The sequence below is a fragment of the Anabas testudineus genome, chromosome 9 (assembly GCF_900324465.2).
Source record: "Anabas testudineus chromosome 9, fAnaTes1.2, whole genome shotgun sequence".
NCBI lineage: Eukaryota > Metazoa > Chordata > Actinopteri > Anabantiformes > Anabantidae > Anabas > Anabas testudineus.
The window spans coordinates 1,902,452-1,916,510 of record NC_046618.1 but is presented as its reverse complement, the minus strand read 5'-3'; the positions used below and the strand labels follow the sequence as shown (position 1 = coordinate 1,916,510).

Here is a 14,059-nt window from a genome sequence, read left to right as displayed (position 1 = left end):
AAATGTAATGCACAGGTCTGTGGTGAGCTGAAATTAGTAAAGCACCAACTGAAGCCCCTCTTTGATGATGTCCTTCTGTTTGCTATGGTGCTGTATCACACTGCGCTGATGACTCATAAAGTGAGTGTAGGCACAGTGTAAAACATGCATGAGCAAATCTTTGTGTCATGTTCTTTTTTAGCAACATCGGTTTCATCTCAAAGGGACTATTGTTGAAGGGTATTTGCAGATTATTACAACATGGGCCTTTGTATTTGTTTGTCCATTGTTCATCAGTTATTAACCAGTGTTAGATGAAATAAATAAAAAAAATAAAATAAAAGCAGCGATACCCTAATGTAGAAATACTTCCTTACAAGTAAAAGTTCTGGTTTCAAAATGTTACATAAAAGGTGCCATGTATAATATTTAGAGTGATTTATTAGCAGAAGGGCAATACAATATTACCAAGACTTCCCTCTCTCCAGACACCTCCTCCAGCTGAGAGACATTGCCCCTCCAACATATTGAGGGTCTTCCCCAGGGCCACCTCCCCAGGTAGGCATCCCAGGGAGGTGGCCACTTCAGCTGAATCCCTTTAATGTGGAGAAGCAGCGAATATTCCAAGCTCATACTGGGTAACCAAGTCCCGCACTCATCTGTAAGGGTGCGCCCAGCTGTCCTGCGTAGGAAACTCATTTAGGCTGCTAGTATACGGGCTGTAAGCCTTTTGTCATGACCCAGAGCTCATGGCTATAGCAAAAGGTAGGAACGTAGATTGACCAGTAATATCACGCTCCATCCTTCCCTCACTCATGAACAAGACCCCAAGATATTTAAACTCCTCCACTTAAGGCAGGATCTCTTCTTCAACCTCGAGAGGTCAAGCCACCATTTTCCAGTTGAGAACCATGGCCTTGGAGGTGTTGATTCTCATCCCATCCACTTCACACTCAGCTGCAAACTTCCCCAGTACACACTGAAGGTCCTGGCTTGATGAAGCAAACAGGACAACATTGTCTGCATAAAGCAGGTTTGAAATCCTGTGGTCACCAAACCAGACTCCCTCCAGCCCTGGTTGTGCCTAGAAACTCTGTCCATAAAAATAATATACAGAACCGGTGACAAAGGACAGCCCTGCCCTAGTCCAACATGCACTGGAAACAGGTGTGATATATAGACAGCAATGCAAACCAAGCTCTTACTGTAGTCATACAGGAACCAGACAACCCCTAACAGAGAGACCCAGCCCAAATATTCAGGAACAACCCCCCGCAGAATACAACGAGGGACACGGTCGAATGCCTTCTCCAAGTCCACAAACACATGTGTACTTGTTGGGCCAACCCCATGAACCCTTGGGCACCCTAGTTAGGGTATAAAGCTAGTCCAGAGTTCCGTGACCAAAAGCATTGTTCCTCCTGAATCCAAGGTTCGATCACTACTTCTCCTCTCCAGCAGTCTGGCATAGACTTTCCCAAGGAGGCTGGGTAGTGTGATGCCCTATAGTTGGAACACACCCTTCAGTCCCCCTTTTTAAAAAGTTTTAAAAAGAGGATCCACCACCCCAGTCTGCCAATGCAGTGGCAGTGTCCCCAATTGACATGCGATGCTGGAAAGGTGTGTCAGCCATGACAGCCCCACAACATTCAGAGATTTAAAGTACTCTCATCTCATTCAATCTTATTCACTTACCGACTACCTCAGTGACTTCAGCAAGCTTGACCTCTGTGCACTTGGCCTGCTGATACACATCAGCTGCCTCAGGAGTCCCATAAGCCAACTAGGCCCGGTAACACTCTTTCTTCAGCCTGAAGGCACCAAGTTCCGGGGTTGCCGCCACGACAGGCACTGGAGACCTTACGTTCACAGCTCCGAACAGTCACTTCAACAATGGGGGTGGAAAACTTAGTCCATTTGGGTCTGCCAAGTCTTTCCAGCTTTCTCCTTTGCCTAACCCCCCAGATGGGAGCTATTTGACAGCTCGACCCTTCTCTTCACCTTCGTGTTTGAGACATATGGTCATAGATCAGATGACATAATCACAAAGTTGATCACAAACAGTGAGAGACCTATCCCCTATCTGAAGTCGCAGAGAAGCGACTCTCGTCTGTCGGGGAAAATTCCATTGCATCCCTCCCCCTCCCTCCAGCCTGCTGCCTCTCACCGTGTTCAACTCCAGAGTAGAAGATGGTCCAACCTCTCTCAAGGAGCTGGGTTCCAGATCTAACCCCGACTATCTCTAGTCGGTACCGCTCAACCTCCCGCACAGGTTCAGGCTCGGGCAACATCCGTGTTACAAACCAACAAACAGGGACCGACGGGGACCAAACGGGTACAAACAAAAGTATATTTATTAACAAAAGGTCAGGGGACACAAACATTAACAAAGTATCAACATAAGAAACCCTAAACCACGGTGGAAAAAACAACTAATGAGAGCCAGAAACAGACGGACAAAGTGTCAACTGAAAACAATGCAGTAATGCAGGTAAAATATAAATTAGCAAACTAAAGACACCACGACCCGACTAACTTAAAGAACTAAACCGACAGACTAAGACCTACAAAGTAACAAATGAAAACCACTGCCGAGGGCAGGCAAACACGAGCTAATACACAAACCAAACAATACAAAGTGACAACAAAAAAGGCACTGCAGTAGCAGGCAAAAAGGCAAACTCACATGTGGGGAAACAGTCCAACAAACAAAAGAAACTTGACTAACGGACAAACCAGAGCGGATGAGGAGCACACAATACAACACAACATAACATGCGACACAACATGACGAACCAGCAGTGAACAAAGGATTGAGGGGAGCTTATAAGACAGAGGGGAACACAGGTGAGTTGAGTCAGTAATTAGTCCGGTGAAGGAGGGTGGAGAGTGGAGGAAGTCCATGTATGGGTGTGGCAGGAGGGTGAGACACAGAACCACACCAAACCAAACCAACAGACAGGGGCAGAGAGAGGAATCGTAACAATCCGTCCTTGTTTAACTTTATGTATTTGTGACTTTAATGCATTTATGTTAACTTAACAGATCCTTATTATGTTCATAGAAAATGTTAATAAGTTGCAATTACATTCCCCACAAAAACGTAATTGGTTTCAGTGGAAACATATTTTCTTGGAAACAGGATTGATATTGTACATCTGGTTAGACTGAGTTTGTCTGTCACCTTCTCAATTAAATGATGAATACCAAGCAAGGTGGCACTGTATGTAGGATGTTTTTACAATCTATTGGTATAAAAATATCAATGTAGCTTTAAAGTCTCTTGTCTACTGTAAAAGGCCTGTTTTTTTGTCGTGACACACACAAACACACACACACACAAACTTTATTATCATAATTCATGAGAGAAGGTTCAGTGAGCTCATGTGGCCTTGTTAATCACAGGACGATTAATGTGGTTACAGATGATAGCAAATTAGGTAAATGAGAGATGAGAAAGATGAGAGCTGCAGCTGCTTCAGGTGAATCTAGGAGACTGCATGATGATGTTGATGTCCGTAATGTTGGCTAAAGCGAAGAAAGAGTTGTAATATAGTGTTCAAAGTAGTTATTAAACATTGTTTATATGAAATTCAGCTTACCAGCATGTTGGTTTAGTCTATAATCGTGCCTCTAACAAGTACACAAATTTATGTTTCTTCTTCACTTGGAAATCACTTGAAATTAACTAAAATCTCTCCTCTCCTCTGCAACGTAAATGTGATTTTATGGATTTATGCATTTCCAGTTGAGAGGTTGGATAATTGAATTCTCGGCTACTGACTGTGTTGTTCCTACACTGGGAATAATGAAATAAAGAAAGTAGGGGAAGGATTACAGGCTGAGGACAAGAGAGGAACACCATTGCATGGCTGAATTACACAGCTTCTGTATTATTGTTGTAGTGATCTGACCCAAGTGTATTAGGATGTCCACCTTGAACACAAAGGGCCGTGACAAATACAGCATATACAAATGTATGGTATGGAACACTATACACCCTGTTTTAAAACTCTGGTAGCCATGAGCATATACTGCATGTTTAGAAGATTGAACATCCTTCAAACTCCCTCCCTGATCTAATGCATCTGTTTTCTGTCTTTCTTTTCCTTCTAGTGGGTGCTGGCCTTTGAGCTCTTCATTCCACTGGTCCTCTTCTTCATCCTGCTGGGACTGAGACAGAAGAAGCCAGCTATTCCTGTTAAGGAAGGTAGGTAGACATACAGTACGAAGACAAGGATGAAGAGAGCAGAGGGATGAAATATAGGAATATTTGACCTGTCAGTATGCTTGGTTTTCTTCCTTCTTTTTATGGTAATTGTTTTTAATAGGAGGATTCTGTGTAATGTAGTTTAGCAACACTAAAACTCAAAATGCAAGTCAAGAACAAAGCCTCTCAAGGTATTAAAAAAATGGCCACATTTAGTCACACAATTCAATTACTTCTACAACTTTTTTTAACATACCATATCTTTAAATAGCTCCTACATTCAATAATGCAGTGCATTACAGAAATTAAAGGTTAAATATGATGACATTCTATATTAACAACAAATCTAAAGTGCAGCCTTAAAGATCCTATTAAGAAAAAAATTATATAACAAATAGAAATAATTGCTACAGACATTTACAGGTTTAGTTGTTCAGTGCTAAGCTCTAATTGTGTTTGCTCCATTGTAACTTTGATGTAACGTAATTGAATTAGTGTCTTTTGTTTGTTACTGTGTATTTAAGAGAATTTTCACTTTTGTTGCCCTTATAGTTCCTCGCCATCTTTGGTGTACTGTAGGAATCTTCTACTTGTGACAGGCAGAAGATATACCTGCCACAGCTCAGGGGAAAAAATTTAAATTTGTCTCAAATCTACTGTAACTTTGAAAGAGTCTATACAAATTAAAAATTGTTTAAATAATATTATTCTGATAGGGTTAGATACATGGGTAAAAAGATAAAGCTCCACTTTCTGTCCTGCTGACTTTAGATGGCTACAGGGATTTAATGAAATGAAGGAGAAACATTACATACAGAATAAAGCAGCTGTCGAAAACAAGAAGAACCACACATTAATTTATATTGTGTATCAGTGGAGACTGCTTTTTTCACAGTAAGCCTAATATTTATGCAGGTGTAAACACGTCTGAAGGTACTGTAGGAGGGGTGTGTTTAAACAGTCTAAATTTTATGTTGTTTTTTCACTGTTGATCCACATTTGTTGAAAGTATTTAGTTTTCCCTCGAAGTTCCAGCTAAGTGATGCACCAGAGACAAATGTGGGTCCAGGACCGGTGCATGCCCTTCTGCCACTCCAAGCAAGATTTGCTGCCCCTCTATTTCCAGCACACCACACTGAGAAGACATAAAGGCCAAACCAAGAATATTCTTATATCTTGACAATAAACCCCTGTGTTTTTGGAGTACTTGCTCCTTCAATAATCTCAACATGCTGCAGTATTGGGGGGCAAAGGAGGAGACAGTCACTTTAATATCAGGTTAACCTAATGCACCATGCATATTAGGTGCATTAGGTTAACCTGATGCTCTGTGCTCCAAAATGTCACAAACAGAGCACAAGGCAAATTCCAATGTCAGGAAACTTCTTGAGGAGTTGAGGAGAAGGATATTTACTAAGTGGTCTGGTACCATAATATGAGGAAGAAGTAAAAAAAGAAGAAAAGTAAAAAAGTGTGTAGTGGTTTGGAGGGTAGATTGGAGTGTCTTTTGTGCTCTCCATCTTAACTTGCAGTATTTGTTGTTTTCAATACACTAAGTGAACACTGCTGACTCATGTCATAAACCACATCATAGTGTTGTTCTATTCTGTATTGTTACACAAGAAACATATTTTTGCTAAACTTCTGCTTTTTACAAAAGCATGTGATCTACATCCTAACATGTGCTGTAGTGTTTAACTTTTTGTAGACACTTTTTGTAGCTTTTTAGTATGGTGTTGTGACGTCCTTAGTTGACTTATTTTCATTCTTTATTTACTTTACAGTATATTCTTAATGGTGCCTGTAGACAACACCTAGTAAATTTGAATGATTTTTGTATTTGTTCTGTTACTTCACCTCTGTTGATCTTTGTTTTTTTTTTTCTTTGTTTCTTTTCCAACTGTGTTTCTTTCTTTTCTGTATATGATGCATGTTCTCAACATGTTGGATGGGCCAGTTTGTAAGTGTCATCATCATGTCATTTTATTCTGAAACCTGATCCTGGCAAACATGATACATTCATGAAAACATTTTGATCTCCTGGTTAACTTAACCACAGTGTGCTAATCCTGTTTTGGGTTTGTGTGTTCCTCTTTGTGTATACATTATGTGTTTGCTTAACTATGTACCTGGAACCTAGATATGTCAGTCCCTCAGCAGCTACTATGGACAAGTGCATCTTAAGAGGAAACACAAATTATTGTGAACAAGAAAGGTCTCTTCCCTTAAAGTAATGGATGTCTTAAAAAGGTGGACACAATATTTGATACATAAATGAGAATTCCGTTAACCAGTGAACCCAGACCTTATATTCTAATAAGTTTATTTATCCAGGTTGACATTTGTGCCAAATGTGAGGAAATTTCCTTAAGGCCTTCTTGAGATAAAGTGATCATAAGAAAGGGATAGATGTATGGAAAATGGATGGACAGAGTATATATGTACAGATGTATGGACAATACACTGAAAATATATAGAGATATATGCTGCTCATTGGATTGTAGTTTGAATCCTTTCCCCTTATTTTACCAAGGGAAACCTTGTCCTGCTGAGCTTCTATCCTCACATCCGACCGGAATGGTAGAACTAGATTGGATTATCTTTAGGCCGACAAGGACATGCAAAAGTGTATGCGCATGCAAACCTTTACAATGACGTCACTGCACCCAGGGCCCTAACAAGCCTGGTCTGTGTTTCTCAAATCTGGAAGGAAAGAAAATTCTTCATCTTGTTGGTGATGAACTAATTGGTTGTAGACAACCACAAACTAATCACTTTCTAATCTGCCCATGCAGCAATAATAAGCTACATAAAAGATCAAAAAGAATTTACTGTAAAAGCAAGGAGGACTCAGCACATGCTTTGTATGATGGTTACATACTGAAACAAAGTTCTAACCCAGAGCCATCAAGGTTTGGTTTAGTCTAGTTTGTTCTTCTACAGCAGGCACTCGTGTACTGCTGTAGTCCAGCAGTGGCCCCTTTGGACCAGCAGTAGCAGTAACAGCAGTAGCAACAGTGTAGTCAGAGTCAGATCAGTGTTTTTTATTTGTAAAGAAGAACCTTTTCATTGTGTACAATGAACATCTGTCTTTGTAATCTTAGATTATTCAACCTTCAGAGATAACTTTCGAGATGCGTCTATCAGTAGATTTGCATTAGCATAAATAATTAGGTTAGGCAGCCGGCATGGTCAGGATTACAAAACACAAAAAACACTGCATTCATGGTGGTGTTTTATAAATATGGCTTAATTAGGAAATGAACAGCGTCATGCTTTAGTGTCTCATGTAGTAAAGAGGGATGTTTTGTGGATCCAATTATCCAACCTGACTTTATTGCTTTAATATGCCAACATACGTCCTCCCTTTGGTGTTGAAAATCAGTGACACCACAAGATGTCTTCCATACCTCTGACTAGAACATAGCCAAACAGCAGTGCACTTTTACAATAATATAACTAAATATTACTGTGGTCTCCTTTATGTGTAGGTTCTGACTATCTTTGACTTCACATTTTACATTAACTTCAATAGAACAGACCTTTTTTGGTCAGAGTAATTCATGTTTCCTACTGTAACCTGACAATTCAGCGAGTTCACATTTTCAACATTCCTCAAGTTTTATGAGCTACTGAATGACTGAAGTACCTGGGTCTCTACTGTGTGTGTGTGATGTATGTAGGGGAGTGTGTTCCTCTCAGTCCTGACATACTGTATTTAGTCTTGAGGCACGTGTGGTGACTGAAGTCAGATTTATGATTCTCCATACTGCACTTAAACAAGCTGTTATTAAATGCCTTGAAAAGACATTCAGTTTTAGTCTACATTGACCCTTCTAGCTGCTCCATCTTCCTTCCTTTAGATGAAGGTCAGATCACATTTTATGACAAATTAATACAGAAAATCATGACATTGCCAAAAGCTCATGTACTGTTTCTTGCCACTGTATATTACACACATACAGTGTCTATAAAAAGTATCCATCCTTCTTGGATCTTCTTCCCATTAGCTCTTGAGGGTACTTCCTGTAGTGTTTTCAGTATAAGAGCGTACATCAACAGATCGTGCCTTGTACAATATATTAGCACAGCTTACCTAGAACGTACAGCGGAATAGGGGGTAAATGAATATTTCATAGGCCCTGTAATTCCTGCGTGAGCCAATATTAGAGCTCCATCATCACTGCAGACAAGCATCCTGTTTCCCACTGTTCAGAACTGATGCCAAACAGCTTTAGTCTGCCCAGATCAGCAATACACTCTGGACAGAGAGGAACACACTTTTATGTATACTAAATATGGAATAATCTGATCAGTAATTGCATTGTCACTTTTTTTAACAAGTAGGTTGCACAATATGAGTAATGTGTCATAATATGATGCTGCTGAATTTTGTCACACACAGTATGGTTTCTCGTATTTTACAAAAGTATCTAACAAGCCCTTTGTGTGTGCTGTTTCTCTGCAGTGTCCTAAAGTAAGCTGAATAATCTCTATGCTTGTATAAGAGAACTGCCACTGACTTAAAATATGCAGCCCCTGCCTGTGAGTCTGTGAAAATAACTTGGTGAACTGTTATTCATTCCATTAACTCTCACTCCATACAGCAATCTGTGTACTTAAAGCTGACTCTCTACAGCTCATGTTTCACATATTGATGAATTCTGACCTGTGACACCTTTTCTTGATGACACTGACTCGCAGCTTGCTGGTCAGAGAGGACAGATGTCAGTGAGCTCCATAGATTTTCCTACCTTATGTCTATACATATTCTGGTACCTTACAGACTTTTATTATATCATTGAATCATCACTTAATAATTGGTGGACCCTCCTTTTGACAGTAACCTACTAGTAATACACTAGTATTACTCAGTTTATGAAGTCATGAGCATAAAGTCTAAACCAGATAAAGTAAATCTGAGTAGTAGAAAATGGGGTCTCTAACTTTAAAGGCCAGTATCTAACTTTAATGTTATCAAATGGTCTATCCAATCTTCTGGGGTTTAACAGTGGGAGTGCAAGTTCTGCCAGTTCAGCTTTAGTTTCTATTCTGGGAGCACATTCATGAGCTATTCTTTCCCTTTACTTAATTGAACTTTAATAGCTTTAATATATTTAAAATAAGATGTGCTACATAAAAAATGCACATAATATCTATTGCACTTTTTAACCACACATCACCAAAGTCTGTTAAGGCATATACAAAGACAGACTTTAAGTACTGAAACCTGCATTAAGATATGCAGATGAGTGAGTTAAATTTCTCCTGGGGGTTAATCAAGCTCCTAAAGTAAGCTCTGACTTTATGTTCCTACATCTTCCTGTTCTACATATTCTTGTGGATCTTTGGAGTTTGTGAAAAACATAATTTAAAGGACAGGTTTACAGTTTTTCATGTACAGTATGTTTTAAACAAAGGGCCAGGTGGCTGTATGAATGTCAAAACAGCTTTTGTACTGCTCTAATCACTCTTGTTCATACTAGCCTTTATAAGCATTCAGCAGGTCCAAGGTCAGAGATCTATGTAGTCCAATGTAATGCAATGTGTCCACTGTGTCTAATGTCCACCAAATTTTCTCAAATGAGCACTGTGAGATTTTTCCCCCATTGCCTACATTGAAAGTGCTTTTGTGAGAAACGCACAGGGACACGGTAATAAGGACACCTGAGTGTTGTTAAGAAACACTTGAACTGTGCCTAATCTGAGTTCTTCGTTATACTAGAAACCAGTTTCTCTGCTCTTCATTTGTCAGACCTTTCTGAAATGCTCATATTAGCACTGTAACACTTTAAATCCCTGGTTCGGTGCAGACCTCAATTTTTTTGCTGGTGTGGATTTGTTTGGCTGTGATTTGATTTGGTTTGTGGTGTTTGGAGGCTTTCAAAACATGCATGACCTATACTAGAGTCTTTACTGTCCTTAAACGCAGCTGCAATTGCGTCTTCTGAGACCATGCAGACGACTGTGAACTACTGTGGTTACAGCTTGGGACCCTTAACACTAAAAGAAGCAGTTGGGTGGTTCTGTTAGTTGAGCATTAATAGAACCAACAAATATATTAAACATAGTATTAGTTTAGTTGTATTCTGTATTCCTGTAGAACTTAAAGTGGATGATGTGAGAGACAGTGTGAGCTGTAGGACAATAGGAAGTGTTTTGTGGGTGGATGTGCAGGATCCACGCACACACACACACACACACACACACACACACAAGCTAAAGCAGCACAGTAACTATGGTAACACTAGGCTATTTGCAAAATGTGAAGTTTCTTTCTTTCTGGTTGGGAGAACAATCCATCTAGCATTTATAGACATGAGGAAAAACCCATCATGAGCCATTTTTGAGCAACCAAATGATGAAAGGCCTGTGTATTCAGCATTGACATATAGGAGCCTCTCTGGCCATTAGCTGTCTTTCAGGTGGCTGTTCTAACATCTGTTTTCCTTTCCAAAGGTCTAACATAGAATCTCCCCCTCTGCTTTTTTCATTCTCATTGTCCTGTTTGATCTTCTGGTTTTTGTTTCATGACACCCCTCCTCTACACCTTGGTCCTCATCTCCCTCTTTTTCTACATCTGTAAATTCTGTATTCCCTCGCCACACTCTGCCCACCTCTGCCACATTCTTGTCTTTGGTCTGTGGTTTGTCTATTCTTTTTTGTCCCTCCTTCCCCCTGCTGTCCTCCCTCATGTCCAGCTTTTTACAGTGCAGCCCCGCTCACGTCTGCTGGCATCATTCCCATCATGCAGTCACTGTGTCCAGATGGACAGAGAGACGAGTTTGGTTTCCTGCAGTACAAGAACTCCACGTGAGTAGATGCTGTCTTATGTTTTTAGAGCAGTTGTTTGTCTTCAGTAATCTGTTTCTTTGTGTGTTACATTACTTCTGTGACAATACTGAGATCAGACTGAGGCCATATTCAAGCATACTCTGGCATTAGGGAGCAAACACAGCACCCTTATCAATGGTATAGTGCGAGCCAAGCAAGAAAGTTGACCCAGGTTTACCTTCTGGCCTGCCATTCATTTGACAAAAGTACAAAAACAAGGTATTCACTGTTTTCACTGAACAACCTGATTGTGGTTTGTAAATATAAGCAAATTTGTGAAAACTATTTTAACCTCTTAAGACCCGAGCTTTAATTTGATATGCATTTTTTATTTCTCTTTGCTATTTCGGCTTATTGGTATATAATAACTATAAAAACTAAGCATCATCTTTTCACAAATAGTTTTAGGAAGACATCATATCCTACAACAACAAATTATAACACGTTCAAAACATTTTGCATTAAAACTAGCAATGCCCTTTTCTTTACATAACTATTTGTGAAAGGCTGTGTAACAGATGTGATCAGCTAGAACGCACAATAACCCAAAATGTGATGTACACTCGTGTGTCACCAGGTCCTAAGAGGTTAATTATAAAAATATATTCAAAAATGTATTCAGGCAAGGCATTGTATGAAAAATTGTCATGCTACGTTGATGGAGATACCTACATGGGTTTGGAAATACTGCTGTCATGCTGCTGGTTCTAGAAATGCAACATAAAACTCTTCTACACAAGACACATCACACCACCACACATCAAGTCTTTCTGTTAACTTGTTCCATGAATGTTCAAGTGAATTAACAAATCACAGCTTTTAGATTGTGTTGCATTTTAGAAAACTAGAACCCAACTATACACAAATTTTATAAAGGGCTCTAGCACAATACCATGTATCACTGTTGCTGTTAACATAACCTGAAGCTGCATTACATTCTTTCCACATTTGCTTGGTTGTATCCTATTATATATAAGCTGATATAAAACATTACTCTATAAAGTGCAGTTGCAAACTGCATACTTTGCCTTATTTATTTATTCATTCAAAAATGTCTTTAAGCTTCACACTGTCTGAATAAATGCAGTATTATAAATAATCTTGCTTATTCAGTTCTTCTGTTTCACAGTAGCAGGCACACACAGTCTGCCAACTGAACTGCAGCAGCAGAACTCACCAAACTCCACAGACAGCCATGCTTTACCTTAGTTTAACTTTCAGCATGACTCCTACGAGGAATACTGAGACATTTACAGTAAATACTGCTCTGATGTTTTTGCATTCAACTCTCTGCCCTCCTCTCCTTCTTGCTTCACCCACCATTACGATCACTTCCTCACAGTTTATTTATTTATTTAATTTTGGATGTGTGAATTTTTGTGCAGAGTTATTTTAAGTCCAGGACTGTTGCCGGACTAGAAGATGGATTAACAATAATAATGTTTCTTTCATTACTGCCGTCTAGCGAACGTGTTAACATCTAAAACTGCTTTTCTTAGTGTTACCCAGCTGCTGGAACGAATCAGTGAAGTGGTTGAACAGAATCGACTCTTCACATCTGACCGACCTGGTTTGGGTCACGAGCTGGAGACCCTACAGCAGCACCTGGAGAGTCTCAGTTCCACCCCTTTACCACCAGACTACAACTTCAGTAGCAACCAAGGTCGGAGGTTTTTGTTAACTATTAATAAATTCATGGGAAGTACAATAGCTCCGATTTCTCAAACTCATTGAAATAATTTGCTCAAGTGTTTAAACAGGCAAAAAAACTTTAATCTTTTAAGTTTTAATCTTCTTTTAAACAGTTAGACATGCTTAGTCTAAACCTGTAACTATATGAGAACTTAGTTTAGAGACAGCTTTTCATATTCTGTTAGCAGACAAATACACAATTGTTTATATAACTCATAAGTTTCTGTTCCTACAATAAGAGCTGACTGCAAGGACAGAGAATCTTGTAGGTATTTAATAAGATCTAATTCATTATGACTACAAAAGTAAATGTGACAATAAATATACTCATACTTCACCTTGTTTTATGTAGAATTCTGTTAACTGTATTTTATTTCTAACAGTATGTCTCTGTCTATATGTACTCACACAAACTTACATTGTTGTATGAGAATGACTGACTAATTTGGATTTGTACGTGTTTGTGACAGAGAGTGTCAAAAGCGGTGACTGCGTGAATATCAACAGTATTTATATGTGCTAGTCGTTCTGTCCTGATGTAAGTGCTTTTCAGGCACAGAAATTCCAAAAGGTAATATTGACACTACAGGGAGACTGTAATACAAACGTTCTTATAATTTTCAGCCACTTCATGCTACTTGACTCTTTTCCTGGCCACCTACTCACCCTTTTGTTGTTACCCTGTTCCTTCCTAGTATAGACGTTTTCACCAGTGTTGAGGAATAGGCTTAGTAAAAAGAAAATGCCGAATACTAATGTCTCTCATTTGCAAGTGAAAGCGGGCAGAGATATGTATATATCTATATGGACAATATGATATATGGACAAAGTAACACAATTAGGGAATAATGACCCAGATCTTTTATCTCTTTTTCACATTTTTATCAACATATTAAAATGTGGTCCAAAAAATGTACCAGTTCACAGTACACTGCCATGGCAAATACATGCTATAAACAAAGCAAAACGTAGTTCAAGAAATTGTGAGACAAAGCAAATTTATCTGAGCTCACCTGTCAATCTTATAAAGTACACTATAGTTATCAGAAAGAGTCTTTGAGATCATGGAATAGTTTGTGGCCTTTGTTTTCAGCCTCATTGCCTGCTAAGGATTTAGAAATTTCCTGTAAACTGATGCCAGATGAACATTCCACCTGGTCTCCTGGACACACTGTATGTCCACTTTCTCTGCATCCTATCAATCAACTCTCTAGCCTACCCTGTCATAGTCCCAACATTCAAAGTTCCTACTGTCAGTCCTACACTTTTGCCTTTCCTCTTCTCTCTTTGCCTGAAACACTCCTTTCTCCTGTCATTTCCACCGGCACCCTGTAGGTTAACAGC

At 39.4% G+C, this 14,059-nt stretch overlaps 1 protein-coding gene across 2 annotated transcripts in view; it reads left to right on the top strand.

Annotated features, from left to right (window-relative positions):
- abca2 (ATP-binding cassette, sub-family A (ABC1), member 2) overlaps positions 1-14,059 on the top strand; it is a 71,232-nt gene that overhangs the window by 22,294 nt on the left and 34,879 nt on the right. The window contains exons 2-5 of one of the 2 annotated variants that reach the window (XM_026342242.1): positions 4,096-4,189; positions 6,147-6,149; positions 10,891-11,002; positions 12,523-12,686. In XM_026342242.1, coding sequence (XP_026198027.1) covers positions 4,096-4,189; positions 6,147-6,149; positions 10,891-11,002; positions 12,523-12,686 — 373 coding nt within the window. The remainder of the gene's footprint in view (positions 1-4,095; positions 4,190-6,146; positions 6,150-10,890; positions 11,003-12,522; positions 12,687-14,059) is intronic. The other variant, XM_026342243.1, reaches the window with a different exon arrangement.